This window comes from Rhinolophus sinicus, chromosome 9 (genome assembly GCF_057876585.1).
Source record: "Rhinolophus sinicus isolate RSI-liver-muscle chromosome 9, RSI-T2T, whole genome shotgun sequence".
Lineage (NCBI taxonomy): Eukaryota > Metazoa > Chordata > Mammalia > Chiroptera > Rhinolophidae > Rhinolophus > Rhinolophus sinicus.
This window is the reverse complement of record NC_142509.1, coordinates 30,094,611-30,122,469: the sequence shown is the minus strand read 5'-3', so window position 1 is coordinate 30,122,469 and position 27,859 is coordinate 30,094,611. Positions and strand designations below refer to the sequence as shown.

The 27,859-nt window shown below is 44.3% G+C and overlaps 1 protein-coding gene across 2 annotated transcripts in view; it reads right to left on the bottom strand.

Annotated features, from left to right (window-relative positions):
- The window catches only part of FBXO21 (F-box protein 21), a 37,491-nt gene extending 11,452 nt beyond the window's left edge, over positions 1-26,039 (bottom strand). The window contains exons 1-10 of one of the 2 annotated variants that reach the window (XM_019753970.3): positions 25,786-26,039; positions 24,781-24,916; positions 22,649-22,743; positions 16,287-16,408; positions 13,710-13,856; positions 13,280-13,416; positions 12,134-12,270; positions 8,455-8,634; positions 7,295-7,427; positions 1,118-1,329 (exon numbers count right to left, since the gene is read on the bottom strand). In XM_019753970.3, the coding sequence (XP_019609529.1) occupies positions 1,118-1,329; positions 7,295-7,427; positions 8,455-8,634; positions 12,134-12,270; positions 13,280-13,416; positions 13,710-13,856; positions 16,287-16,408; positions 22,649-22,743; positions 24,781-24,916; positions 25,786-26,024 (1,538 nt within the window). In that variant the 5' untranslated portion in view covers positions 26,025-26,039. The remainder of the gene's footprint in view (positions 1-1,117; positions 1,330-7,294; positions 7,428-8,454; positions 8,635-12,133; positions 12,271-13,279; positions 13,417-13,709; positions 13,857-16,286; positions 16,409-22,648; positions 22,744-24,780; positions 24,917-25,785) is intronic. The other variant, XM_019753971.3, reaches the window with a different exon arrangement.
- Positions 26,040-27,859: the final 1,820 nt, after the last annotated feature.

The following is a 27,859-nucleotide window of genomic DNA, read 5'->3' as shown; positions in this document are numbered from 1 at the left end:
TTTATTAAAGGACCCTTATTCAAACAGACTTTGTGTGTGTGTATATACACATATATGTACTATGTATGTATGTGTGTGTATAGACAGACAGACAATTGCGGAAACACGATCTGAATAGAATAGACATTTGATGAGGTTAAGGAATTGTTTATACTTTTTCTTAGCTAAAATACATTTACAAGATGGTAAATGTATTTTTTTTGTTTTTAGGTTTTTTGTGTAAATGTATTTTTAACAAAAGAGAGAGCCCTTACCTCGTAGACATACACAGTGAAAGAGCTACAGATGTGACATCTGGTATTTGCTTCCCGGGAGGAGGGCGTGGAGTGGAGAGGCAACAGTGAAGCCTGACCCTGTGATAAGCACTGAAGCTCCTACGGGAGCTTCACCTGGGTCCTTCCAGTCATTTTTCTGCTCTTATATATGTTTGAAATTTCCATAATAAATAAAACATAGAATTCAACAGAAGAATGAAAACATCAGCCAAAACCTGGGAAAAGATATCTGCAACTTCTGTGCACACAGAGACAAGTATACAAAAAAAAGAATGACTGAAAATCAGTAAAAAGACAAAGAATGCCATCGAAAAATACGCGAAATACTTGAAGAGGCACTTAATCAAAGGCAACGTGAACGCCCAGGAAACCTATGAAAAGAACCTCATCTGCATAGTAACCAGGGAAACGCAAAATTAAAACCACAATGAAATGCCATTTGCCATTTACTACAGAAGTGCCTTTTTAAAGGTCTGGCAATCAGCTACCAGCCGGCTGGTAGGATGTAAATCAGTGCAATCACTTAGGATAGTTTAATTCTATGTAAATCCACCCTGCGCACACCCTACCCACTAGCAAATCCCTACCCACAACTCAGATTCAAGATGGAGACTGAAAGAAAGCTGCTTCCGTCTTCCCACAAACAAAAGGGTCAGACATGGAAAGGTCACAAAACCCCGAGAAGCCCTCCCAGTCAGGAAGGCCAGTCCTTCTTAAAAACACAAAGGTGAAAGACACACTTCAGCTTCCGGTCCTCCTGGAGTGAGCGCTCAGTTGCTGCTTGGGAGTTGGGTCCCCTTCAGGCACGTCCATCCCTGCGGCGCTGCCCATGGGGCACTCACCTCTTGTGCTTCATAATGAGCCCGATGGAGTAGCAGACGTCTCTGTGCTTCTCGTGGGAACGCAGCTTCACCTCCACGCCCACGTCCTCCTTCTTGCGCTCAATGTGCTCTAAGGTGTGCTGCACCAAATAGCCCACCGCCCCGTGCTGCCCGGGGTCTAGGGTTTGGATGTGCTGGAGTATGTCAAGCACCTTCAGGACGAGACAGAAAGACTAGGTGATAATATTTTTATTTAGGCCTTTTCTTTTCCACTGCACTACACCTACCTAACCTGACAAAGGACGGCAAGGCGGGGCCAAGGGGCTCTCCCAGTCAGTGCCCCGGCCCTAAGCCCGGGCTTGGTGCACTCACTTCTGAAACTGGGAACTGGCCCCAGACACCCAAGTTCAAGCAGCGTGAAGGTAAGGGATGGTCTGGTGACACAGAGGACAAGAATCAGCATGGGGCAAGGAGGCAAGGGCCTGCCATCTTCAGGCACATTTTGGACTAGGTGAACTCGCAAACGGTCTTGCTTTCTTGGTCAGTGTCGGTTCAGTTTTTTAGACACAAAAAGGAAACAATTTGAAGCTGCCACTCATGAGTGGGGAGGAAAAATAAATGCTAAGCCGCTTCAATCAAGATCAAGAGGATGTCTGACAGCGCTGCCTCAGTGCTGGGGAAGGTGGAAGAGGTCACAGACAAGCCACTGAAGGGACGCAAATTAGTTTAGTTTCTGATGTTAAACGTGCCTGAGTACCAGGGCTCTGAGATCCTACTGGTCACTTTCATTATTTTAACTGACAATGGCATTTTATATTCAAGTGGGCAGGGAGAAACCATATCTCTGTGGGATTTAAATGACTAGCTAGTGGAAGCAGAATTCAAGGTTATATTCTTCCTACTGTACCTGGTGTCTCTACAGAAAATCAAATTCTAGTAACGTGAATACACACATGGACATGCAAACACAGTTACATTACAGCCTTAGCAGAGGGCCTCTGACACGTCTGTCTTTTGGAAACAGGCTCTTTCCCTACTTACTGGGTCCTAAGACAGAGCCACCTGGATTCTAGTCCCAGATCTGTAAAACTCACTATTTTTCCCTTTGAATTCATTTATTTGCTTATAATGATGATTAATAACAGCCCTATTTCCTGATAGATTTGGAACCTGTCAAAGTGTGAAAACTACCGTTGTATGCAATGTAAGCTCTTATTCTAAAACCCAATCTTGCCTTCCAGGTTGAGACGTGCAGGGTCTCAGTCTTTACTGAACACTTGTTCTTCACTGGTTGCTGTGCCAAGCCCATCACTTTTTTGTTTCATTTAATCCTCCCAACTTGCAGGTCATCAATATACTATGTTTCATAATGAGCCCAATGGAGAAGCAGACATTAGGCTTAGTGAAGGGAAGTAACTTGCCCGAGGTCATGGGGTTCTGAAGCTGTGGGTGAGGATGGGACCTGGGGCTAACTCCAAACCCTAGGTCTCACCACCATCACACAAAGCAAGAGTAGGGATACTTTAATGAACTGTTAAGAAAAGTTTCAGACACTTAAAAAATAGAATAGAATTGACACAAAGTACCTCAAACCCAGCTTCCACCACTGTCAGCTGAGAGACAATCCCCCATCCAGCTCCCCCCCCAATAGAGGTCTTTTAACTTGGGGACACTAACAACCTTTATCTTTTGTAGCTAAAAGCACTGGATTTAACAGTAAGCTTCTATTTACTGGGTTTGCGTAATGCATTCCTTGTGTTCCCCTATCAGTTCCAACCAGTGAGGACTAACTAGGCTTCTGCTACATTCCACAGACTCAGCTTCCCCTCCTTCCCTAGCAGCCCCTCCCACCAGGGCAGGGAAACAGGCTTAGCTTGGATTCTTCAAAGAGGTCCCAGTACCAGAGGAGATGAGGGTCAGGGATAATCCTCCCCTCCCTCCCTTGATGTGTGGATGGCAGGGTGAAGGGAGGGGGCAGACACGGAGATGCTGTGGTGATATGGACCTCCTGTGTTCCCGAAGGGCAGTGCTGACAGCTGGGGACCGTGATGTGTCCAAACCAATGTCTCGGCCTCGAATCCCGAGTCCATGACTTCTGGGGTACAGATCTCGGAAGAGGGAGCCTATCACTCATGATTGGCAAACCTTTTCGGTAAAGGGCCAGAGGCTAAATATTTTAGGTTTTGTGAGCCATATGGTCTCTGACTCAACTACTCCCCTTGGCTGTTGTAGCTGGAAAGCAGCCAGAGACAAGCAAGCAAATGGACGTAGCTGTGTGCAAATAAAACTTCTAAGACCAGGCTGTAGTTTGCAGGCCTTGCTCTGTACCCTTAACGGCAGGCTCCCCTGAGGCTCTCCCTGAAAGTGCGTGGCTCCATCCTCTGGATGCCCACCTGTCTGTGGGCTCCTCTCCTTTGGAGCCGATGCTGTGCCCCTGCCAAACGTTCTGGGACAGTGGCACCCAGTTCCAGGTCCCATTAAATTCAACATACCCCAAACTGAACACGTTCTCCCTCCCCAAAACAGGTCTGTTCTCCAAATACCCATTTTTCACGTGGCCAGACAGTTGTTGGGAAATCTGGATATCCTCTCAGAGCCTTTCCCCTTAAACACCTACTGTGTGGCAGGAACTATGCTGAGGGCAAGGGGACTAATTCCAGTAAAGAAAGAAACAGCGATGGTCCTCGTCCTTAAAAGGCACAGGCGAGTGGAGCAGGAGGGTCAAAAGGCAAGGGCAGCGCAGGAGCAGCACGATGGGAGAAGGGGCCAGAGAGGGGGTGTCAGAGGCAGAAGGGAGCCAGCGATGGAGCTGAGGAACAGAAAAGGTGCCCCAGGCAGAGATGCAGCACGTGCAAAGGACTGACACAAAGGACAGGGACAAATGAAGGAGGAGGTGGTCGTGGCAGCAGAGAGTACAGAAAGAGCAACCATGGGATGAGAAAGTCCGGGCAAGGAGGGCCAGGCCACCCAGGACCTAGGAAGCCACACTAACAAAATGAGCCAGGCTCTCCTAGGAGCCACCACAGGATCCCACGCAGCGAGGGGACGTAACTGAGATGGGATTAAGAGCACTGACAACCGTGTATAAAACAGGTTCAAAGGGTCTCAGCGTAGCGGACGGAGAGCACGCAGGAGGCCGACGCAATGACCCAGGAGACAGAGGCACGTGCGGATGTAGGGGCATCTGGACACGCTGCTCTGGAGCCCGGGGTCCAGGCAGGCCCTGAAGTCGCGGGGGAACAGGTGAGGTCAGCTGGGGGAAACGTGCAGAGTGAGAACAAGTCTAGAAACTTCCCTACGGTGTGCAGGTTTAAGGGCGAGTCAGAGGACCAGGAACTAGCAAGAGCCTGGGAACCAGGAAGCACAGAGTAGCGGGAACAGCGCGTCCTGAGTAGCAAGTGGCCCCCACTGAGGAGAAAAGATAAGGAAAGACATGCATCTGGCGGATTTGGCAGCAAAGACAATGGTTTATCAAAAAGGGGTCAGTGGCTTCCTTGGCAAGAGCCGCTGGCGAGAAGCAGGGGTGGCAATGTGTGCCCGTGTTCTGAGGAGTGCGTGGGAGGCGAGGCAGGTGGCCGTCCCACTCGCAGGCCGGCCAGCACGCCAGGATTTCAGCCCTGTGGGGGAGGAGCGGTAAGGAGGCAGCCGCAAGGAAATGCCAGCGGCCCGTCATGGGAGTGCTTTTTGTTTTTTTCCCCAAAGATGAGAGAGATTCCGAGTATGTTTAATGCTGACAGTAGACAGTAGAAACAGGGAGTTGAAGATCTAAGAGAAGAAAGGAAAACAGCAATCCTTTCTGGAAGTTGGACCCAGACTTCCAGAAAGGCTGGAGAGTTGGACCCAGAGCACAGGTGGGCTTGCCTTGGAAAACAAGAGGGACATCTTTCCCACTGAAATGCAGAGGAAGATGAAGGGATAACCACAGATCAAAACAGGGACGCAGATCTGGCAGCAGAAGAACGTCCCTGACTGCTGGCTTCTTACAGACAATCTTGCCTTAGCCCACTGACCCGTGGGGAGGGGGCAGGGAATGCAGCCTGTGGGTGGGCTTGGGTCCATCCATGCCTGTGTGGGAGACCTCGGCAAGTTACCCAACTTCTAAGTGCCTCAGTTTTGTAAAATGGCAGAAAATCAGTAGGGACCCCACAGGGTTGGAAGGAAGTGTTTGGTAAGTGTTATTTAAAAGTTGACCATCACATACTCTCTGCAGCCACAACAGCCTCGGATTACTGAGCCTGTGACCAAGTGGACTTGTTTATTTTAGCTCTTTCTGATTTAATGCAACTGAAAACAAGCTTACCTTCTGGTCTTCCTAGCTCGGGAAGGTTTCCCATTTACCTAACCAGGTCAAGCAGATTCTAAGCCCTCCACACACAGATCTCATGCCCTGAAAACCATGTTCTCCCCTCACACACGCACACATTCAGAGACCCTTGTCAAGTGGCTCTCTGCTGCAAACACCGAGCTCACCACCTTTGTGCCGCGTGCTCGCTGTTCCTGCCCGTTGGAGGAACCTACTTTTCTGCCTTCTGAAGTGGTTTCCCATCCTTCCACGCCCACCTCAAACCCTTCTTCCAGAGAGGAGCCTTTTCTAATTACCTAGTACCCCTGGAACCCTCCTCATGGGGAGCCCCTCAGCTTTCCTTCACTGTCTCGGGTGTCGGTTCCCTGGCCAGGGTCTGTGTTGACGGAGGGGAGTCAGCTACACCTTGGGAATGAGCCACTGTCCGTCCCTGATCTCTGAGTGGGGGGCGTATCTCTGCTAGGAATAAATGAATGGTTATCACAAGCACATATGTTCTGCGTGTAACACGTCTGGATCTTGTTTTAGTGACATTTGCTTGCCAGGAAGGCAGCCTTGGTCATTCTGTGGACCCCCTGGGGATCCCCAGCAAGCAGTCAGTGGTGGAAGGTAAGGACGCAGAGCTTCTGCAGACTTTCCCCCGCAAAGGAGATGTTAACCTCACCTCTCCTAAGCTGATGGGCCGCTTAAGCATGGAATTTACTTATAAAGAACCTTGCTTTGAAAGGATCTCTGCATTTTATAAGTTATGAAATTCCTGAATGAATCTAAAGTAAAAAGTGACAAGAATTAATTATGTATATCCTAGCATCAAAAATAAAAAAATAAAATTAAGCTATTAAATCCTAGACCACAGCGTTCTGGGAAGAAGGTGGTAAGTTTGGTGGAGTCTAGATTTCCCCTAACTGTTTGACCAGGTCACATGCCTCTGCTCCCTGGGCCACAGATGTTATCTTTTCTTCAGAGAGGAGTTGAGAGATTTTCCTACTGATGTGTCCTTTCTTAGAATTATTTCAGATCTTCGAAGTTGTGAGTAAAGGAGACAATTTAGATCTAAGCAATGTCAAGTCATCCAGACGATTTACTTTCTCAAGAAAGAGATTCCATCACTCTCTAATAACACGAGCAGATGACTTATGGTGACGGCCCTGTGAGAGCTCAGAATTCACTTCTCTCACCAGGATGCTCTAAACATAATGGATTATTAACACATTCCCATGGAAAAGCAAGGGCGTGATGGAAGCGCCCAGCTGCTCCCGCACTGCAATACACGACTGGATGTAAACATCTGCTACACCCACAGCTCCCTGAGGAGCGCTTCTGACCCCCGACACCGTGACCTTCTGAAAGTGCTTGCTGCTGGCCAAAGGGGCCATTATAAAACTGAGAACTCCAAGTGGAACAGTATCAGATTCAACAGCTTCTCAAAGACATAACCAGTCCTTAACTGGCCCTGCAGCTGGACCCCAACATATCTAGAACTGAATGTTCCTGTGTCAAACAGGGCTGCTTGTGCCTGGTCAATTGAGTTGCTAACAGCACAGCTGGAGAATGAGCATTTCAGGATCTGTGTTCCCTTGCTGAGTCAGGGTGATGTGGGGAAAACACACCTTTGGGGCACTAGTGGGTGAGTGGCAGGGCAGAACCTGTCGTTTTGGGTACTTACGGCCCTGACCACAAAGAGAATGGGCAACTTCTGGCACTGTAACTAGGTTTTTATTAGAATAAAAGGAGACAAAAAAAAAATATTTGATTTATGGGTCAAGACTGGGAGACTTTGAACAGATTTGTGTTTATCCCCCATGTTAGTGTAAGGATAAGCCTGGGAGAGCCGCCTTCCAAGCTAGGATTTCCCTCTCTAAGGCAAGTGCAAAGCATCAAAGTAAAATAATTACCTTCTCTGGCCAGATTCCCAGGTGGAAGTAGAGCCTGGCTTGAAGGAGAAGGAGCTGCACCTGGTCCGGGTACATTGCCAGGTACAGGTCCAACGAGTCTCGCAGGAGCTGGTACGACTGGTCGATGCCTTCCCTGGAGGGGAGAGAGAGCTTCGTCTTACCCCGTGGGCTTCTGAGCAAGACCCTCTTTTCCAAGGCTCGGGTTTGAGAAATAACGGACACAAATCCCGTATGTTGATTCTGATACTTCCTCTCTGGTCAGCAAATAGTTACAATGGTCTTAACACACACACACACACACCAAACATAAATTTTGTACCCCACTTTGGTGATGGGCACTAAACTAAAATCATAAGCATTTTCATTACGTAGTCACCTCAATAACCCTGTACATAATTAAAAATGAATTCTGAATAGGCAGAGTTCAGAGGACCTTTAAAGCAGGGAAACTGTGCTGTGTGATACTGTAACAGTAGCCACAGTTCGCTGAAAGCAGTAGAACAGAACGTACAACACCAAGAGTGAGCGAACCCGAATGTATGACTGTGGGTGACTATGTGCCAATGTCGATTCATGGACCGTAACAAATGTTATCATTTTGGCACAGGACGTTGATTGCAGGGGAGGCTATGTGTGCTCAAAGGCAAGGGAGAGATAGGAAATCTCTGTACTTTCTGCTCAGTTTTGCTGTGAACCTAAAATTGCTCTAAAAAATAAAGCCTATTAAAAAACAAAAAGAATTCTCCCTAAGTGATGCAAAGGTATAAATGAAGCGATGACAAAGCACTTGGACAGGAGAACATCCTGCCCCCGAAAGAGCATCTTTGCACGTCCAGATCATTCCCGTTCCTCATAACGAGAGTCCGCTTATAAATACGGAATGCTTTCGGTATTTATAAAGGACTTGGGCTGTCTGCGTCCACTGCAGAGCTCTCAAGGAAAACTCACTCAGCACATCTTAAATCTGGAAGGCCTTATGTCACAGGAACCAGGTTTTCTCCAAGGTAGGTGACAGCTGTCGAGATCCCCACTGTGCTGCACAGCACACACGGCATTGCCATGTCACAGGGAGGTTCGTTAAATAAAATTCTCTGTAAGGTAACCCAAGCCTTCAAGGACACGCACTCCACACAGGTATCAGAAAACCAAGAAAACCTTACCGCTTGCCCAGGCTTAAAAGGTTTCCCACCATTCGCTGCAGCACCTTCTTTACGTTCACCACCCCATACAGCGCTGCAGTCACATGCTGGCCGATCAAGTATTCGCACTCTTTCACTGTCAGCTGCCTGCCTTTGCCAAAAGCATCGATGTAGATGTAGTCGAAGATGTCCAGGGTGGCCCTATGCAAGGAACAGGAGTCAGCCACGTCTGATCAGAGCGCAACAAGTCGGTGTAGAAGCCCCCAAGGAGCAGCTCACATCAGAGACTGAGGAGAAACACAGTCGCATTTCTGCTGAAAACATCAAGGCCTTGTCCCAAGTTTAAAACCTGACCCTTTACACGTGCTCTGCTGTGTTAAGACCACCGCACACTGACGTGTAAGATTAAGAGTACTGACGTATGCCATCTAATGTCGTCTTTCGGGGAGACTGATCCTCAAACTCATTGCCTGGAGTATCTATTGGAAGTTCAGCTGATCCCACACACGAGCAGTAGTTAATGTCTGTGGGCCCTGGGACCCGGGCCCCTTGGGGCTACGATGAAAGTTATGGCACGTTGCACAGGTCTTCTGCCCTCAGTTCTGCATCCACGCTCAGGTGGTCACACACCTGCTGAGCCTACCCATGGCCTCAGGCTGGGCACCGGCTCCAGACCACAGGGAGCTGTGTCCCTGGACTCAAGCACACGGCTCCTCCCGTGCTCTTGTACCAGGTAGGTGTGCTGAGCAGAGCAGTGAGAGGCAGGCACAGGGAGCCAGGCCTCACTGCATCAGCAAGTACACTCTAGGAGCACTCCTGAGGCACTTAGGTGGGTGTCTGGGCCACAAAGAGCTCTATTGTTTTCCCTGAGCAACTGTTTCATTTTGATCTTATGCCCATTGCAAATCACATGAGAGGTTTTCTGCTAAGCTGCTAAAAAGCCCAGATTTCTTCCTTGAGTCACATTAATAGCCTTCCTTTAGCGAGGCATATATATAAATGTCCCAAAAACAAGGAATGCTCTTCAACTCTTTTTATGAGTCTAGAACCACACATATACACGCACGAATTTATAGGCAAAAATCCTAAATAAAATATGAGCAAATCAAATACAGCAATGTATTTAAAAGAATCCATATGATCAAGTTAGATGCACCCCAAGAATGAAAGGGCAGATGAACATTAAAAAATCTATTTCAGCATAAAAGCACTAAAAAAAACAAACCATAGTAGACACGCAAAATAATTTTAGAAAAAAATAGCTACTGCCAAGTTATTAAAACAACTCTTCGCAAACTAGGAATTTAGAAGGCAGTTTTGACAATCCCAATGAAAATTACTGTCCCCAAACTTCATGCTTGAGGTGAAGTTTTAAAAGGAGTCCATTTACAGTCATATTCAAGGCAAGAGTGCCTGCTATCACTGTTTCTATTCAGCATTGTACAAGACGACCTAGCCAGCAGAATAAGATAAGTAAAAGAAACAAAAACTTATTGAGGCTAGAGAGAAGAAACAACTGTCACGATTCACAACTGTCTATAGAAAAAAGGCAAAATAGTTGACAAATTATTAACACTAATCACTTATTCAGCTAAGGTGCTGATTGCCAGACCTGTATCTAAATTATCAACCATAACCCTGTACAATGTTAATACTTAGAAAACATAATTTAAAAAAATTACCATTTACAACAGCAACAAAAACTTAGGGTACATAGGAATAAATCTAACAAGATGTCAAAGAGCTTGATGAAGAAAACGATAAAATCTTTTTAATGATATTAAAGACTACTTAAATGTATGGGAGATGTGTGTAGACAGAAAGACTCAGAGGCAATATTCCTCACATTAATCGGTGCATACAATCCCAGTAGGCTCTGGTGCTAATCAACATCCACCCAGGGTTTTGAAGGAAGCCGATGAACTGATTCTAAATCTAGATTAGAGCAAAAGGCTGAGAACAGCCAAGGCAATTTGAAGAACTTGATGGGGGTCTCTCACCTACCAGGTATTGGGACCAATGATAAAGGCAGTGAATAAACAATATGGTGTGGGTGCAGGCCCAGGAAGCCAGGAGGAGGCAGCCCAGCTCCTGGTAGCTAGCTGGCTCGCTACCCTCAGGCTCGTCCCTGCCTTTCCCTGAGGTACCAGCTCTTGATGGGTCTCAATCTCAATGTTTGTTTTTGCCTGGGGCCTGGGGTGCTAACAAATTATTTCATTGCTCATTTGCTCGGTAGGGTATGTTCACTGTAGCCTAAGAAGGAAAAATGATTCTGCTACCACATGCAAGTATACCCAGCAATAAGTTACTGTTCTAAATAATATGGTAATTGGTGTTTTAAATGCTTTATATTATGCAGAAATCCCTGGTGGATTGTTACATAAGCATTTAAGAATATATTTTAGAGATATTTGGGGAAATCGGTTGGGTTATTCAGGGAGAGGGAATGGGCCGAAAAAATCATTTTTTGCAATTAAAATTATGGAAAGTGGGTGCCTGCTATCCAAAAAAGAAATCATTGAATACATTTTTAGGAACAGATTACATTTGGAAAAAAGGGAAGCTTGTACCTATTATTTAAGGAAAAATACATATGTAAGAAACTATAAAAATTTGCATGGAAATAACAAATACTTTCAAACTAAACTGGTGGTTACCTCTGGAGAGGAGGGAGAAAGAGATAAGGAAGAATATCCCACAAGTTCCAACTGTATATACATTTTATTTCTTAAGCTAAGAGGTAGAAATACAGAGACCAGTTATACGTTTTTTCTTCGTACGCACCAGCAACTCTACCAGAAGCGTAAAGCAATGGATCATCTCATTTAATCCTCCAAACCACTTTATGAAAAACTTGAGCCCCATTTTACAGAAGAAGAAACTGAGGCGCAAAGGAAGCTACGGTTTGAACCCGGTTTGAATCCAGTCTGACGTCAAGGCTCAGATACTTTCTATTATATGCTCATCACTTCGCCAAAGGGTATCAGAGCTAGTCACTGGGAAGTAGTTTCAAAGAACAGGATGTAATTAAATAACCTAAATAATGGCACATTTAATGAGAAGATATAGCTACCTAGTTGATGAACTATTTCTTTCAGAACAGCTAGACTATAGCTGAAAAGGAGCTTTATGCCCAGGTTTTGTTTTTTTTAAAAAAAGAACAAAACAGAACTTCTTCACCTGGTCTACAAAACGCGCATCAATCACCAACCTTGCCTAATAGGAGTGAGAACGTGAATATTAGCTTTGCACATCAATAAAGAGCTTGGCTGCCCTGTTCTCTCTTCCCCTCTCTCCCGCCCACCCTCCCTCCCCTCCTCTGTCTCTTGTGTGGGGAAGGAGGGGGAGATTTTTATGGAAGACTGGAAAGTACGAGTTTAACAACTCTTTGTTCTGATCTGCTTTGGAACAAAGAGACTTTGAGGCCCACACAAGCCCTTGAACTCCTCGTCTGATTCTTTAAAATTAAACTTCTTACTTGGAGATAACAGTAGAGTCGCAGGCAGTGGTGAGAAATACAGAGAGACCCAGAGTGCCCTTCTCCCCCGACCAGATGGTGGAGATGGATACAGTCAGGAAATGAACCGGCCCCGTCACCATGCCAGTTCTCTTTCTAACCTGTTTAGTTACACTTCCTCCCTCCCTCTCAGCACTGTGAGAATGAAGGCTCAGGACCGACCACATGTCATAGATGGCTTACCCTTCTGCACCTTGGCACCACCTTAGTAGGAAGTGACTTGGGAAGTTGACAGGTTCCAGGGGGACCCCCAACTTCCGGGCAATTGTCATGTAGAGAAGGGACATGCTGATTGGGATTCCTGTCCTGCGGATCAAAACCTAAAGGAGAATAAAATGCTTTAGTTACTAGACGTGAACCACCTGTTCTCATTCTTTTAATGCAAATTTCTATCAGGCACCGACTGTGTATCAGGCATGAGACTAGGCTTTGCGGCTTAAGTGGATGAGTATTTTATTTAGTTAGACCTGGGGTTGACACACTCCAGTCCATGGGCCACATCTGGCCCACCACCTGTTTTTGCACGGCCTGTGTAAGAAGAGTTTTAATGTTTAAAAAAAGTCAGAATAGTATTTCATGACACGGGACAGTCATATGAAATATCAATTTCCATGTCTACACATAAAGTTTTATTGGAACACAGCCACAATCATTTGTTTTGTTTTGTATTGTCTGTGCCTCCTTCCTGCTGCAATGGTGGAACTGAGCAGTTAGGACAGAGAGCACACGGCCCCCATCATTTATTGTCTGGCCCTTTACAGAAGAAGTTTACAGACCTGTGATTTAGGTACTCCTTCCAGAAAGAATTTAAGGCCATTTCAAGGAAAAAAAGTGTGTAAGATATGACAAAAGAAATTACAAGTAGCACATAGAGCAACAGAATTAGATATGAAAATGGAGCCAAATAGAAAGCCCATAAAAAATAAACATCAACGACGTAGCGGGTCACGGATTTACTCCAATCTTCCCATAGGCCGGTGCAAAAAAAAAAAAAATGGACTGGATTAGTTTCCTAGATCAGTGTTCATAAGATACAAACTGACCAAACTGGGTCAGAGAAATACCTGTTTCTAATCAGGAATTTGTCTCAAGGGTTTTAGACAGAGGACACTCATGATGAAATAGGCAACACCACAGCAGTATCTTTATACTAGAGGCAAAATGAGTTTCACTGGGTACTGAGAGATCAAAAAGATGTACTACTTGCCTTCAGAAACTGTGCAATTTATCGGAGATGAACTTACACACACACACACATATATATATATATATATATATATATGTCTGTATATATACATATGTAATTATTTCTAATACACCCACAGTTACCTGGTGCACATACAGGTTGAGGGCATTGTAGTAATCCATTCGGTTCCCCTTGAACTTGAGTTGGTCATAAAGGACATAGTTCATAGCATCCAGCACCTGGCTCTGCAGTTCTATCTCCATTATCATGGAGGATTCGCCTGAAACAGAGATCTACTCTGAGGACACAAGCACAAACCAGGCTGCGACCAGTGTCCCCCACGACCCGTAACATGCAAACTGGCCACGCCCCCACAATATTCACCAGGTGTCACCAGTCCAGGATGGAGAAGACAATATGTACTTAAAGTCTTGTACATTATCCAGGGGAACACGGGCTGTGTCCTGAATGGCTTTTTTCTGACATAATGGGAACACACTGCAGAACGTCCTAATAACCAATCACTCTAGGTTTCCCTTTGCAAACACAGTGGGGTCCAAAGCGATTCCACACCTGCCTTGAAGGCCAAGCTGGGGTGACGACTGTTGATGCCACGCAGGGTTTTGCACACGAGCTCCACGATGCTATCAATCTGGACGTGGATGTCTTTGAGGCTGATTTCCGAGAGAGGATTGCAGTACTGGTCGATGTACACGGCCCCTGGACAGGAACAAAAATCAGGCCATCAACTCCTATTTCTACCCTTTTCTGACTAGTTTGTCATTTACCCCAGATGTGTGGGGCCACAGCTCTTTACAACATTCCACCATAAGCTGCGTATCTTGGATGTCAGGCCTGGCTGCTAAGACGCTGAAAAGGAGCAAAAAACATTCTCACAACGAGGGAATCTTACACGTCACTAGGTTTTTAAATAAACCAAACCTCTCTCAGAGGTCACGGACTCAAAAACCGTACGTGGCATATTTCGATATTCTATTACAAAGACAAATAAATGCTACGAAGGAGATCTTTTCAAGCTTCTTTCTCTCTCCCTTTCTAATTCTTCTATAGTTTGAAACCCAACAACTCTGAAAATTTAAGACAGTTCTTCAACTTAAAAAAGAGTTGAAAGCACTCAACGAAAGATGTGCCATTTCAACAACAAATTATCTCTCTCAGAGGAGAGCCAACAAATGGCCTTTGAAGATAACCGTACTTTTAAATTACATTAACAGTTACATTCAAGGACCCTGCAGCTAAAAAGCTGTACAAAGTACACTGGAGACATTGTCTCTTGAAAATCCCCTCTTCACTGCCTTAGGTAATTTTGTAACCAGAGACGGAAGGGCTAACTTCGTCATTTGGCTATAGGACATTTTCTCTTGGAGAATCATTTAAATTCAAGCAGTCTCAAACCAGCTCAGAATCCTGACCCCCTACCCACACCCCAAGGAGTTGAAAGCAGTTGAAAGGGTGTCAAAAGGCCTGGACCCCAGTCCCAGTTTTGCCAGTAGCCAGGGATGGGCTCCTGGGCCTCCTTGGGACTTCTTCGCAGAAGGAATTTATGTCACACTTCAAAGTGGATTCCATCCTAATGCTATGATTCCCAGACTTGTCAATGGCATCAGAATATTTACGTCAGTCCCCAAGGATCCAAACCCTGGAGCCTACTTCCATTCACTCAACTACTGAAAAACCTTCAATGGTACCCAATACCGACAACACTGATTTGGAAGGTGACTCAAAAATGATATTACTTTATATTTGAAAGATGAAAATGAAGAGCCATTTTCATAAATAACCTATGGAAAATAAAGCTTGTCAAATCATTCTTGACCGTGGAATAACCAAGGTAGGATGGCTCTCAATTCCAGGATGCGTACGAGGAGATTCCGGGGTGGTGAGAATACTTTCATGAACCGCAACCGATTTTTCATTTTGTTTTGGATGACACTGTAAGACGCTCCCACAAAGGCATTGTGGAGTATATGGCGATCATACAGAAGGACAAGGAACACAAGAAAATCAGTGTCTAGTTGGAGAAACGACCTGTACACACATAAAATAGAAATGACGCAATACAGCTTAGCAGTCAACGCTACTATGAGTTCTGAGGCGAGGAAAATCTGGAAGTGCTGCAGCTGCCAGCGACTCCACGGAAGAGAAACCTGACTGAACTTGGGTGAGCAGGACTGAAGAGGAAATGCAAAGGAAAAGGGAGACCTTGAAGGAGGACGTGCGGCCACGTGTATTTGCACGGCGCCACTGAGGACAACGGCTTGGAGTTGGGGGAGGACTGAATTACGGACAGCACTGAAAAGCAAGTAGAAACGTAATGAAAAAAACAGGCACTCAGCTGGCTACAAGGCCTGGGGACAGGGCGGGTTTCATGCTGGACTGGCACTGGTATGTTGGGTGACAGGAGGGCAGGAGGGGGTGACGCTCATGACAGCAAGTATTCCCTAGAAAGCTGCTGCTGGGAGAGGTGGCGAGAACGGAGACATGACTGTGAGAAACATTGGAAAGGAAAAAATGAATCAGGTAAATCTCTGGGAGTAGGGAATGTATTTTATAACCACAACTTATGGGAGTGTTGGTGTAATATGCTAGGAATTTAAGATCGTTTTTTAACAAATCAAGTCACATTTTGTTCTTGTTCATCTCAGGAGGAACAGCAAGTTATTCCCTTCATTGTGCCTGCCCACTTGACTTCCCTCTCCTCACTTCTCATTAGGGACAGGCACTCACTGATGCACAAGAACATTTCGTCCTCATTAAACTCTAACAGGAGGTTAAGGGATTTGCTCGAGGTCACATGGAGACAAAACTGGACAAATTTATTTCTGATTTGGAAATGATGCCTGAAAGCTTAGGAAAGCAAGGAATTAATCTCATTAGCCAAAATTTCAGCTTCAAGCTTTGAACCGATGGTGCATCTTTAGAAAACACTGTGTCTTCAGCTGACAGCTCAAGATTCTGACAGAATTTCAGCTCTGAATCTAACAGTTCTGCCACCTAAACGACCAGACCCTCCAGACGCCCATGTGGCATAGTTCACTTTTCCACTGCTTGTTCTTCAGGGAGCGTTTCCACTCCTGCTCTTAAGGACAACTTAGCTGCCTATCGAAATACCGTTATTTAAAGTCTCACCTTCAAGATACGATTCATAGTCATCAGAATGCTGAAGAAAAGCCTTAAGATTATTTAAAATTTTCTGCTGCCGTAGGTAGTAAAGAATTTTTTTTGCGTAGTATTTCCAGGTCAAAGCTTTTCTAGAAAACAAACAAACAAACAAACAAGTCAATAAAAATTAAGATACTAAAACTTTCAGTGATCTATTTCTTACTTCACACTAATCATACCACGTGGAGAGTCTACTTAAACAAGACAAACATCATTGGTTCACGATCATATAGAGTTTATTATCATGGAAGCAGACAACACAATTTAGGACTTTGCATTTGTAATTGAACAGTAAATCAGCCGTGCTGAAATTCAAGAAACGGTCACCTGTCTGGCTTCAGCTTTACTAAAAGGAAATGAAAGAGAAACCTGAAAAGTTAGGGAAACAGGGGGGAGTCTCAGGAGAAAAGGGTGAGGTGTCTGGCATCCTTTGCTGGCCTCTCTGCAGCTGGCTGAGGGAACTCAGGCCTTGGGCTGCAGCTTTTTTCCTATGCTCACTGCTACGGTGATGTCATCCAGCCTCACAGTTTCATATGTTATCCACACTGACAACCCCCAATGTGTTCTTCAGAACAAATATCTCCTCTACACTCTAGACCTGTATGTCCGACCGCTACGCCACATCCCCCCTTGGGGATCTGGTGAGCACCGAATGTCCTTCCCCTCCTGGAGCCATCGTGAGGTCAGATAAAGGCAGCTCCATCATTCCAGTCAGGCCCCCAACCATGGAGTCACCTTGGACTCCTGGCTTTCTCTCAGAAGCCACGTCCCATCCACCCACCAGTGTGCTAGCCGGCATGTGAACACCTCTCACTAATTCATCTAAGCCACCATCGCCTTTTGTCTGTATCATAGCAAGACCCTCCTCAAGGAGTGAGCTTCCTGCTGTGAACCTTGCCCCTCATCGCCCATGCTCAGTACAGCAGCCAGTGCTCCAGTGAACATGTTAAATCATAGCACAGAAACTCTCTGCTGCCAATTCTTCAACGTTTCCCGCTGTGCTCAACGTCCTAATGATGACGTAAAAGGTCCCTTCCACTCCCGCCCCCGAACCTCTCTGCCCTCAATTCCTACTATTCCCACCATCAGTCCAGTCACCAGTCACCGGCGTCCCTGCTGTTCTTTCATCACGCCTGGCTGCTGCTCAGCTCACCTCAGGCCATGGCACTCTCCGTTCCTGGAACGTTCCTTCCCTGGAGCTCTGCAATCTGTGTCCTTATCTCCTCTTAAGTTTATGATTCAAACGTCCCCTTGAGTCAGGTCTTCACCCACCACCCTATTTACCCCCACCCCCTGCCCACCCAGCTTCTTCCCTGATTAGTATTTCTCTATAGCAGTTCTCATTTTCTAGTGTAATAAATACCTTAATTTGTTTAGTGCCTATCTCCCCCATGGAGTGTAAGCTCCGAGAAGGTAGGGTTTTTATGTTGTTCACTGCCTAGAATAGTGTGTGGCAAGGAGACTCCCGATAAATACTTGCTGAGTAAATGAAATTCTTCACCAAATCTCCCAAACACACACAGGGATCATGGCAAGTAGGAAGGAGACAGTGTTGAACTATCTGCCTGATTTCACAAAGAAACAAAGGACTCGCAAGCTTCAGGTAGTAAACGAAAATTAGCAGAGCCAGGTTTTACCAGCTTTCTAACCTTTGAGGTGCACAACATATCAATCCAGACAAATCACTTGAAACAAATGAGTAGCTTAATTATTGTAAGGCCAACACCCTGTCCTTCACTCAGGCCAAGAAACAACTCTGCAGACACCCCAGAAGCCCTGCGTGGCGGGGCCGTCACCTCCCATCTATAATAACCCCCGTCTATGCCTCCCGGTCATCACTACCTTGCTTTTCTCTAGTTTTCACCAAGTCTGCGTCCCTGAACACTCTAGACCTGTCTCTTTCAATGCTGTTGAAGTCTCTCAATCTACAGGATTCCCCCCCATCTTTCTCCCCCGGCCTTTTATTTGTTGAAGAAACCTGGCTGTTTGACTCGAAAGTGTCCTCGAGTCTGGATTCTAGGATAGTAGACGGCATCATGTAGTCTAACGTGGTCCTCCGTCTTCTGAATTTTCTATAAATTGGATGCAGAGGCTTGATCACATGCGGATGTCATTTACTTAGGGAGACTGCTTCCTAGGTGGCAGCGGGTTCTTCAATCAGGAGGCAATCTTGCCTTGTTTCTTTTTGTGATGTGAGCTGTCGCTGCTGCTCAGTGCCCAGGTCCATTAATTCATTAGCGGTTACAAAGGAATGATATTTTAATTCAACCAGCGCTTCTTCGTTTATTAGCTAGAATACTTCTATAAAGAATAATTTCTCCTTATCTACTACTTGGCCCCCCAATGGCATAATATATTAGAGAGGCCGGATAAATGCTCATTTCTTTCATTCATCGTTTTTAGAGTAAAACTTTAGGTTGTTATTTTCCTCCAAAGGTGACCAAGTAGCTGTTGTTAAATATTATTATGAACTCACGGAGCTAAACATATTTGATTATTTCTGTCCATTCTAGTTCTTATCCACAGTCATGCTCCCCTCGTCCCATTTTGGGCCAATCGAAGCCTCTTTAGTTGGCCCCGCGGACTTCTGACATGAAGTATTGCTACTTTCCTTGCTAGCCGGTTCCAGGCTTCCAAGATGCTCCAGGCTCATCTTTTACATCTCCTGTATCGGACCTAGAATCAGCCATTTCTCCAAACACTTTGGCTTCTCTCACGGGAAATGGCATGATCATTCCCATTTGCTTGGTTATTGTTTTAAGCCTTTCCAGTGGACAGAGATAGGAAGTATGGTGTATGTATGCGTGCACATAAAGACACACCCCCCTCTACATATGTTTAAATATAAGACAGCTCATGAGTTGATACTGAAATTTCCCATTCAAATTCAGAACTTAACAGTTTTTACTTTCTTCTATTTTATATCTGTATCTTTTTTTTCTTCCAGAAGCATCCTGCTTCTCCAGTTACATAATCAGTCGACCCTTGAACAACAAGGGGGTTAAGGGCACCAACCGCCGCAGCAGTCGAAAATCCACCTATAACTTAAGTTGGCCCTCCACAAACACGGCTTCCCAACTGCCTGTTGACCCTTGGACCACACGGGTTTGAACTGTGCAGCTCAAATGAACTGCAAAGGTCAACTGAAAACAATCTGTGTATCAAGTGGACCTGCACAGTTCAAACCCGAGTTGTTCAAGGGTCATCTGTACTCATCTGCTCTATTCCACTCACTCCCTCTCTCCAAACCACACCAGCCTCAGAATAACAAGACTAATATTCTTATCACCTTGATGATTACCAAAAAGTTAAATATGTCACTTGTGTTCTCCCCCATTCTCTGCTCGTTTTTTTCCCAACAACTTTATTACCTCTACATTGTCAGGGCTTATAGCCATTATATAAATACTTTCTACCCTACTAACTGTCATTTGGATTTAATTCTACAAGTAAACCAATATTTAATGCTCATCACTGGTTCTTATGTCAATGTCTCTCTGACTATTTGGTTGTTTAAAGCTCATTTTCTAGCAAATTTCTCAGGAAGGGCTCAAAAGTCCCCAAGTTCTTGCAAGCTGTTAAGTTTGTCTGTGGCCTTTATACTTGGAAGTCAGTTTGGCTGGATATAAAAATCTGTGGCTGACATTTTTGATCCTTATGTATCTTAAATATGTTACTCTTTGTTCCGTTGTCACAGAGCATTGCTATTGAAAAGTCTGATGATATTCAGATTTTCTTTCCCTCATGACTTTTTTTTTTGTTTTTTTTTGCTTGGATGCCCAAGGGACTTTTCTGTCTTTAAAATCAGTAGTTTTATTGAAATATGTCTCAGTGTTGGTCATTCTGGGTCAATTTTATAAGGTACTATGTACCCTTTAATATGCTGTTTCACATCTTTATTGCGGAATGTACTCTCTTTCAAGATCACATAGAAAACACCACAAATGCATTGTTTTCAAACATCCAGGGACTGGTGCTTTATAGAAACTACCTTTCTTCCTTCCTAAGCTTTCCATATCCAAACAAGCACTTGCCAGGAATGAAGACAAATAGGGTCCTTCATGAAAACTGGCATCCAAAATATTTACAAATGTGAGAATACCCCTTGTTATTTAAAAACGACACTGTTTTAGGCTCAAAATATATATCAGGCCAAGGGGTAACATATCTATATTTCTAAAAAGACTGTAACAATATATGTTTTTACTGGCTGTGCATATTCAGTCTCTTTTGCCAATCTGGTAAGTAAAAGAGCAGTATTTCACAGTTTTAACATTTCTTTGAAGAGAGAATTTAAAGGTCTTTTTACATGATTACCAGCCATTTAGATTTGCTGTTTGGTGGATATCATCCTCCTATCCTTTGGACATTTTTCAATTTCCTCTTGGAAATTTTAAGACATTGTTTATGGTTTCTTTGGTCATACAGAAGTTTACTTTTTAATTGCAAAATCGTTTGTCCATATTCTTTTATTGCTTCTGCATTATTGGTCTTGGTTAAGGAAGTCTCCCTAGATTGTACACAAAATCTCCTATTGAGGGATTTTCATTGTGATAAAATTTAGGTTGTTTAGTCTTTTGGGATTTATTAGGTTGGTGCAAAAGTAATGCAGTTTAAAAGGTTAAAAATAACTGCAAAAACTGCAATTACTTTCACACCAACCTAATAGTTTTTATATATGATGCAAGCTTTATTTTCTTCCAGATGGATAATCAGTTATGTCTAATACCATCTATTAAATAGTCCATCTTTTTCCCTCTGAGTTTAAATATATTATCTTTTATGCTGGGACATGTTTCTGAATTATCCTTTGCCATGGATGTGGCTATTAATTTTCACTTCAACACTGTATTGTTTTCATTACAGGTAGCTTTACAATATGTTCTAATATGTAGTGATGCAAGTTTCCCATTGTGGTTATTTCAAAATTGTTTTTTTCTGGCTTTTCTTGTGATTTTCTTCTTCTAGACAATATTATCCAATTAAGACACACATAAAAAAACTCTCCTCTCCCAAAACTCCTGTTGGAGCCTAACTCAAATGGCCATAGGTTTATGTATTAATTTTGGAAGAACTGACGTTTTTATAATGGTCAGTCTTCCCATTCAAGACTCTTATTTTATGTTTTTTCAATAATATCTATAGTCTGACCTAGGAAGCCTATTCCCAGGAACTTTTTACTGAGAAAAGAAACCACCAAAACATCACCCTCCACAGTAACACAATAATGGAGAAGAAAACGGTTACTCAGCAATAGAGGGGTGGTTAAGTAACTTATGGTATATACTACAAAACAGTATTTTTTAATTAAACAATAAACTCAGTATGTTACACTTATGTATTTCAAAGTATGTGTATATATATGTAAAAAAGACAGGTCAGCTTTTATTTTTAAGGCTGCACAATACTGTTAGATCATACTCCAATTCATTTATAGATAAACCAAAATAGAAACAGAAAAATGACCTCTGCATCTGAATTCCTCCGAGGCCTAGAACAGTGACACATCCTACCTCTCCCCTACAGTTGTTCCACTGATAGATAAGTGTCATCCCTAAACTGCCTTAAAAACAAGAAAAATATCTTATGCCTTGTTTGTGAGGTATTTCCCAATAACCTCTCTTAAGGAAGACCCTAAACTAACATTCTTATCTTTCATCCCTTGCAAAGTTTCCAGAACTTTTAGAGCAGAAAATCTTTCTCACAGGTAAGTTAGGCTGGAAGCAAGTCATTTTTCAGGCAAACTGGAAATTAACCCCCACAGCAGAAAATAGGAGTCATAAAAATTTTAAAGCAACAACCAAGAGATAATGGATCCTTCTCGATCAGGAAAGATAAAAGAATGGCTCAACCAAATATCTCTAATGTTTGTGGCCAAAGTAAGATTATTTCTTCCCCAAATTCAGAAACTGTAACAAATTATCCATTAAATTAAGACATGCCCCAAGAATTTTTTTTTAAAATATTCAATGCATGATAGGCAAATCTGGTGGTGGTAGGCAGAGGGCATAATAAAGGAAGGATAATTTATGTTACCTAAATGACATAATAGACACAAGTGCCCAGAGCACCGTATTTGACCCACAATAGGACTAAATACATACGAGTAATTCTCTTTTCTTTCCAAAAGGATTTTTGCATGGTTTCTTTAAATGTCAATTGTCTCAGTACACAGAATTTTAAAATAAATATAACTGTAGCAACACATGAAATATTTGGAAATACATGTCCCATGGTTTGGCCACATACAAATTACAGCAATTAATTCTGGGGTTATTATTAAAACAAATGAACAAACCAAAAAAATCCCTGCTGTAACCATGGCTTACCTTCCTTCCATGTTTAGGATACACACCAGTTCATCCTCAAAAAATATCTCTGGTCCCTCAAGATTCTCAATGTCACTAAAACCATTACAAGGGACCTATGAAGAAGAAAGACATATACAAACAGGCCTCAATAACGAGTAATGATGTTGTCGTCACTGTCATACACAAATCTGAGTGGCAAAGAAAGATGGTCATTTCCATGGAAGTGGTTAACAGCTATCCTATATTATTTTGCACCACTTACCATGGGTGGAAAGTAACATGCAAAGTAACAATAATTTGTTTAAATCTTGTTGTTAGTTGTAAATTAATGATAGTTTCATATACTGAAATTTCTGAAACTGATAACTCAAGAATTCTAATGGGAAGAAAAATAGCTCTGAAACAAGAACTAGAAATTGTAACAGCTATATACGATGTCAGGGGGGCAGTAGATTGGGGGAGGGGAGTTATCACTTTGTGAGGGGTGCAAATGTCTATTACATTGTTTTGTACACCTGAAACTAAGAAAACAAACAAACAAAAAACCAAGAACTAGAAATATAAAATTTCTGAATTCCCAAGAACTACTTCCTGCAGGCTATGTTGTACTCAAGGAGGGAGGGGCCGGAGAGAGAAGTCTAGTGCGTTGGGCAACTCAACCCACCGAGCATGTTTTGTATGTTTTCTCCTCTATAAACCGAGGTGGTGGTACCAAATAAGCTTTAAGATCCCCTCAGTTTAAAATTCTACCACTTCTGCCACTTTTCTTTCTGAAGGTAGCCAGGGAATTTCATGTCAACCTGTGTGCACGCAGAGAACACAGGAATACAAGGGTCCTGAGCCAAAGTCGTCACCCACCCACAGATCAATCTTAAGTACACTCCTGCGTTGTTCAAAGTACTTGACATACTTCTAATTAAGCAGTAGTATCAGGAAAGAGGGAGCTAAGGAAGAAACATAACAATTCATTATTATTAGACAAAGGCACAGGCTGTTAAAAATGCAAACAAAACCAGCTGGACTAGAAGCAGAGGTTGCAAACTAGCAGCCCGTGACCAAGTGCATCAAACACATCCAGCATCCAAATATATGTGTGTGCAAACACGTTTAAACCAGTTATTTAACATCTGTGATTATGCATGCTTTCAGCTAGGGCATGGCTTTTCCAAGTAGAAAATAAACTTTTTCCATTCTAACATTAACATTTATTTATAGAGATGAATTGCACTAAGGAATACCTAATTTTATTCTCCACAGAAGAATATGTTCAAATTTGTCCAAAGTTCAAAATTTGAATGTTCCCTTTCAAAACTTGAAAAGCTTTGAAAATATTTCAAATGTATGAACTCAAGTAAAAGTAATTAAAATTAGAAAATAGGACTTAATCTTCAGTAAACCTGGAGAATAAAATAAGTAAGACTGGCTGTATTTCTAGACCCCCCAATCAGAAATAAATGTAAAATATTGGTGTGGACTATTTTCCAGAGTTACAAAAAGTTAAGAATCAGGACCTGTGAATGCTTTGTGTTAAGTAAAACAAAAACAAAACCATGCAGTTCAGCAATACTTAAAAAAAAACAAAAACAAAAAAACTTTTCAGGGATAATAAAAATAAGACAATTTAATTGAGGGAGCAATAATTTTGATTTACAGATAGCTTTTAATCTTGTTAGCTTAAATAATGCAGTTCACAACTGGTTAGAACCTGCAAAGCCAGAGAGATAGAACCATATTCATCTCGTCAAGCCTTCTGGGAAAACAACTGGGTGAGATTTGTAGTGTTCAATCATCAATGATCCCCCTAATCATGTGGAGGCTGCAAAAAAATATGGCTAACCCACTTGAAGAGAAATAACGCTGAAGAGAAAAAAAATCCCTCTACATTGTGCTGCGGGGCCCTCCCTCCTTTTCCACCCCCATTCTCTCTCTGGCTTTAGAAAAGTAAAGCTGGCAGGGACAAATGGCTTCATGTTGTTGGATGGGAGGGAAAGGACACAATGACTCTTGCAGCCATCTAAGTGAGTAAGGGATTGTGAGAGCACTGAAAAGGGAGATATCAAAAAAGAGCTGGATGAGCTAATGCCTACAAACCCAGACACACACACACCACGACCAGGCAAAAGCTTAGAGCCACATCAACAGATCCTTACATGCTCTGAAAAGAATCTCTTTGAGAACGAGGCTACAATCTTCCGGGCTTCTAACCCCGCTTTTTGCCGAACTTTATACTCCTCCAACCAATTGACGTAGTCGGTGGGGCTGTAGTGTTTCATAAGGGAAGGCCACCTACAAGGAGAAAAACATCCCCTCAGCTTAACAGAGATTCAAAGGCAGGCAGGCAGGAATCAAAGGCAGCCTTGGAAAACAGGGAAAGCAGTACGGTTTAGTGGTCAAGGGGCCCTGGTGATGGACCTAGTTCAAATCTCCACCCAACACACACGCACTCGCTCACGGAGTGACCTTGGCATTGCAATATGAATGCTTGTGTCTCCATTCCATCTATAAAATGGGGACAACTGTAGCGATAATATAATAATAGTGATGACAATGACAGTTAACATTTCCTGCGCGCCTCCTAAGAGCTGGGCCCTTTGGCAAATGCTCCCTACACATCTCATTTAATAAGCACAGTCAAAGGTAGGTCTAATTATCAGCAAAGTCGGTGAATGAGGCTCAAAAAAGGGAAGTCTACCCACAAGGTCATACGGCGAGTATGCCAGGGCCAGATTTTATCCCGGGTCCACACCGAAATCTGTGCTTCTCAGCCACCAACCAGGGGATGCTGCGCCCGCTTCCTCTAAGGGCTGTTACGATCCCTGCATCACCAGATCCATGTAAACATTTTTGCACAGTGTCGGGCACAAAAGAAGCGCGCAGAATGGATTAGCTGTGATACTACCGTCGTCATCCGTTAGGGAGGGCCCGGCTGCTGGGCGCTTCGCGATGCGCAATTTGGGCACCGGAGGGTCCGCGCGGCACGGACCCCAGGGGCCGGCGGCCTGGAGGCCTTTGTCTGTCGGTCCACGGGAAGGGGTCTGGGGGTGGCATCCGGGGTGGGGTCCGCGCGCGGGCCAGGAGGCGGCGGCTCAGGCCAGCCATGCCCGCGTCCCGGGGGCGCAGATCCAGGGCACGAGCGGCCAGGGCGGCAGGCTCACCTCACCCGGAACTGCTCCTTCCACACCTTCCCGCTACTCTGGCACAGCTCGCGCAGCCGCCGGCAGGTGCTGGAGACGCGGCTGATGTCCGCCGCCGACAGGGAGCCGCTGCACAGTATGTACTCCAGCACCTCGCCGGGCAGATTGACGAGGCAGCTGAGGCCCGCCGTCTCCGGCGCGGCCTCCTCCGCCAGCGCCTGCACCACTTCCATCGCGCTGTCGACCGCTGCTGCCGCCATCTTGTCCGCGTACCTGGGGCCGCTGTGCGCGCGCGCCGGGGGAACCCCACTTCGCTCCGCCCACCTGCCCTGAGGGGCGGGCCCAAGGAGTGCCCTGCCCACGCCGGGAGCTACACCCCCTCTGCCCAGGGTACTTGCGGGGACTGTGCCTTGGCGAAGGGAAAGAAACGCGTTTTGGAAAGTAACTGGGCTGTGGGCCTTGGAGCCGTGGACCAACAATGACAACATCCATCTTTCTTATAGTGCTTGGCGCTTCCTGTGCATGAGCTCGTCGAACCTTCCCAATAACCCTCTTAAACCATTATTGTCTCCAACCTACGGATAGAGAAACTGAGGTTCAGGGAGATAAACAGACTTGCTCAGAGCCCCTTGTTCTAGATGCTAATCCAGATCTGCTTGACCATACTAGCATGCTGTAATCACAAACTTAATATTCTTGAGTAGATGCTGTGCCAACCACTTTACATGCCTTCCTCAAGGACTCCTCATTTGGGCCCTCTATGGTAGGTACCATGTTTGTACCCATTCTACAGATAAGGAAAACAAGGCTCAGAAAGTTGGGAGTCACTGGTTCAAAGTCGTAGAGACAAAAAGTGGTAGATTTGAATTCTCAAAGCAGAAGTTCCCACTCAGGTGTGAGTGGGTACTCTTTTCAGTGTCTGCCCTCGTAAAAGAAAACTCAGGTTCATTTAGTGCCAGGCACTGTGCTTTGTCCCCTGGGGATACAGAGGTGAGTAAGATGGTGTGCTTGCCTCTCAGGAGCTCCAAGTCCAATTGGGGCGGGAGGTAGCGGGGACACACAGGTACAGAACAATCTGTTGTCAGTACTGTTGTCCTGATTGAAGGGCTCACTAACGTCCTCCTCCCCAACCTGGAATCATCAGAATGCCCTGAGACAGTTGAACTAATAACTGTTACTTTCCGTGGATGTTGTTTTGCCATCCATGACTCTCTCTTGCCCTTAGGGATCTGAAATCCCTAACATTGTTGCAAAGACACAGACCCCTATCTACCACTCCAAGCCTGTCTGAAGACATTCTTTCCTTCACTAACCCTATCCCAGCCAGGCTGATCTCTTTCCTCCCACTTCTGGCCTTCACATGTGTACTATTCCCACTGCCTGGAATGCGCTTTATGCCGGCACTCCCTCCTTCTGGCTTCTCTCCTCTTCCTCCCTTCTCTCATCCCAGCCCCAGAGCCAGACATGGCGCCTTTCCAGCATTTTGCAGTCATGTATTTATTTACTTAATTGATAACTGTTCAACCTGCATCTTTCCTACTAGATCAGAAGCAACTTCAGGATCAGGATTGTCTGGATGCCCAGTTACTTTTCACAGGCTCTGCTCACAGCAGATTCTCAATAATTATTTGCTGATTACAGTTATCTAACCAGTTGTTTACAGCGACTTACTTAGCCTTTCTGAGGCCCAGTTTCTCATCTGTAAAATGGGGATAATAATAATAATGTTGGCCTCCTGGGACTGTTGAGAGAATTAAATGAGTACGTTTATGTAAAGTGCATATGTACTGTGCCTGACACACAGAACACACTTGATAAAAGTGTGTTATGGGGGAATGGGAAGAAACTGCTTAATAGGCTCAGGTTTTTATTTTGGATTGATGAAAATATATTGGAACTAGACAGAGGTGATGGTTGCACAGCATTGTGAATGTACTAAAATGCCACTGAATCATTCACTTTAAAAAAATTGAGTTTCATGTTATGTGAATTTCATCTCAATAAATGTGTTTGAAACTGTGTTACTGCCTATATTCGTTTGCTAGAGCTGCCATTACAAAGTGGCACAGACTGAGTGGCTTAAACAAGACAAAGT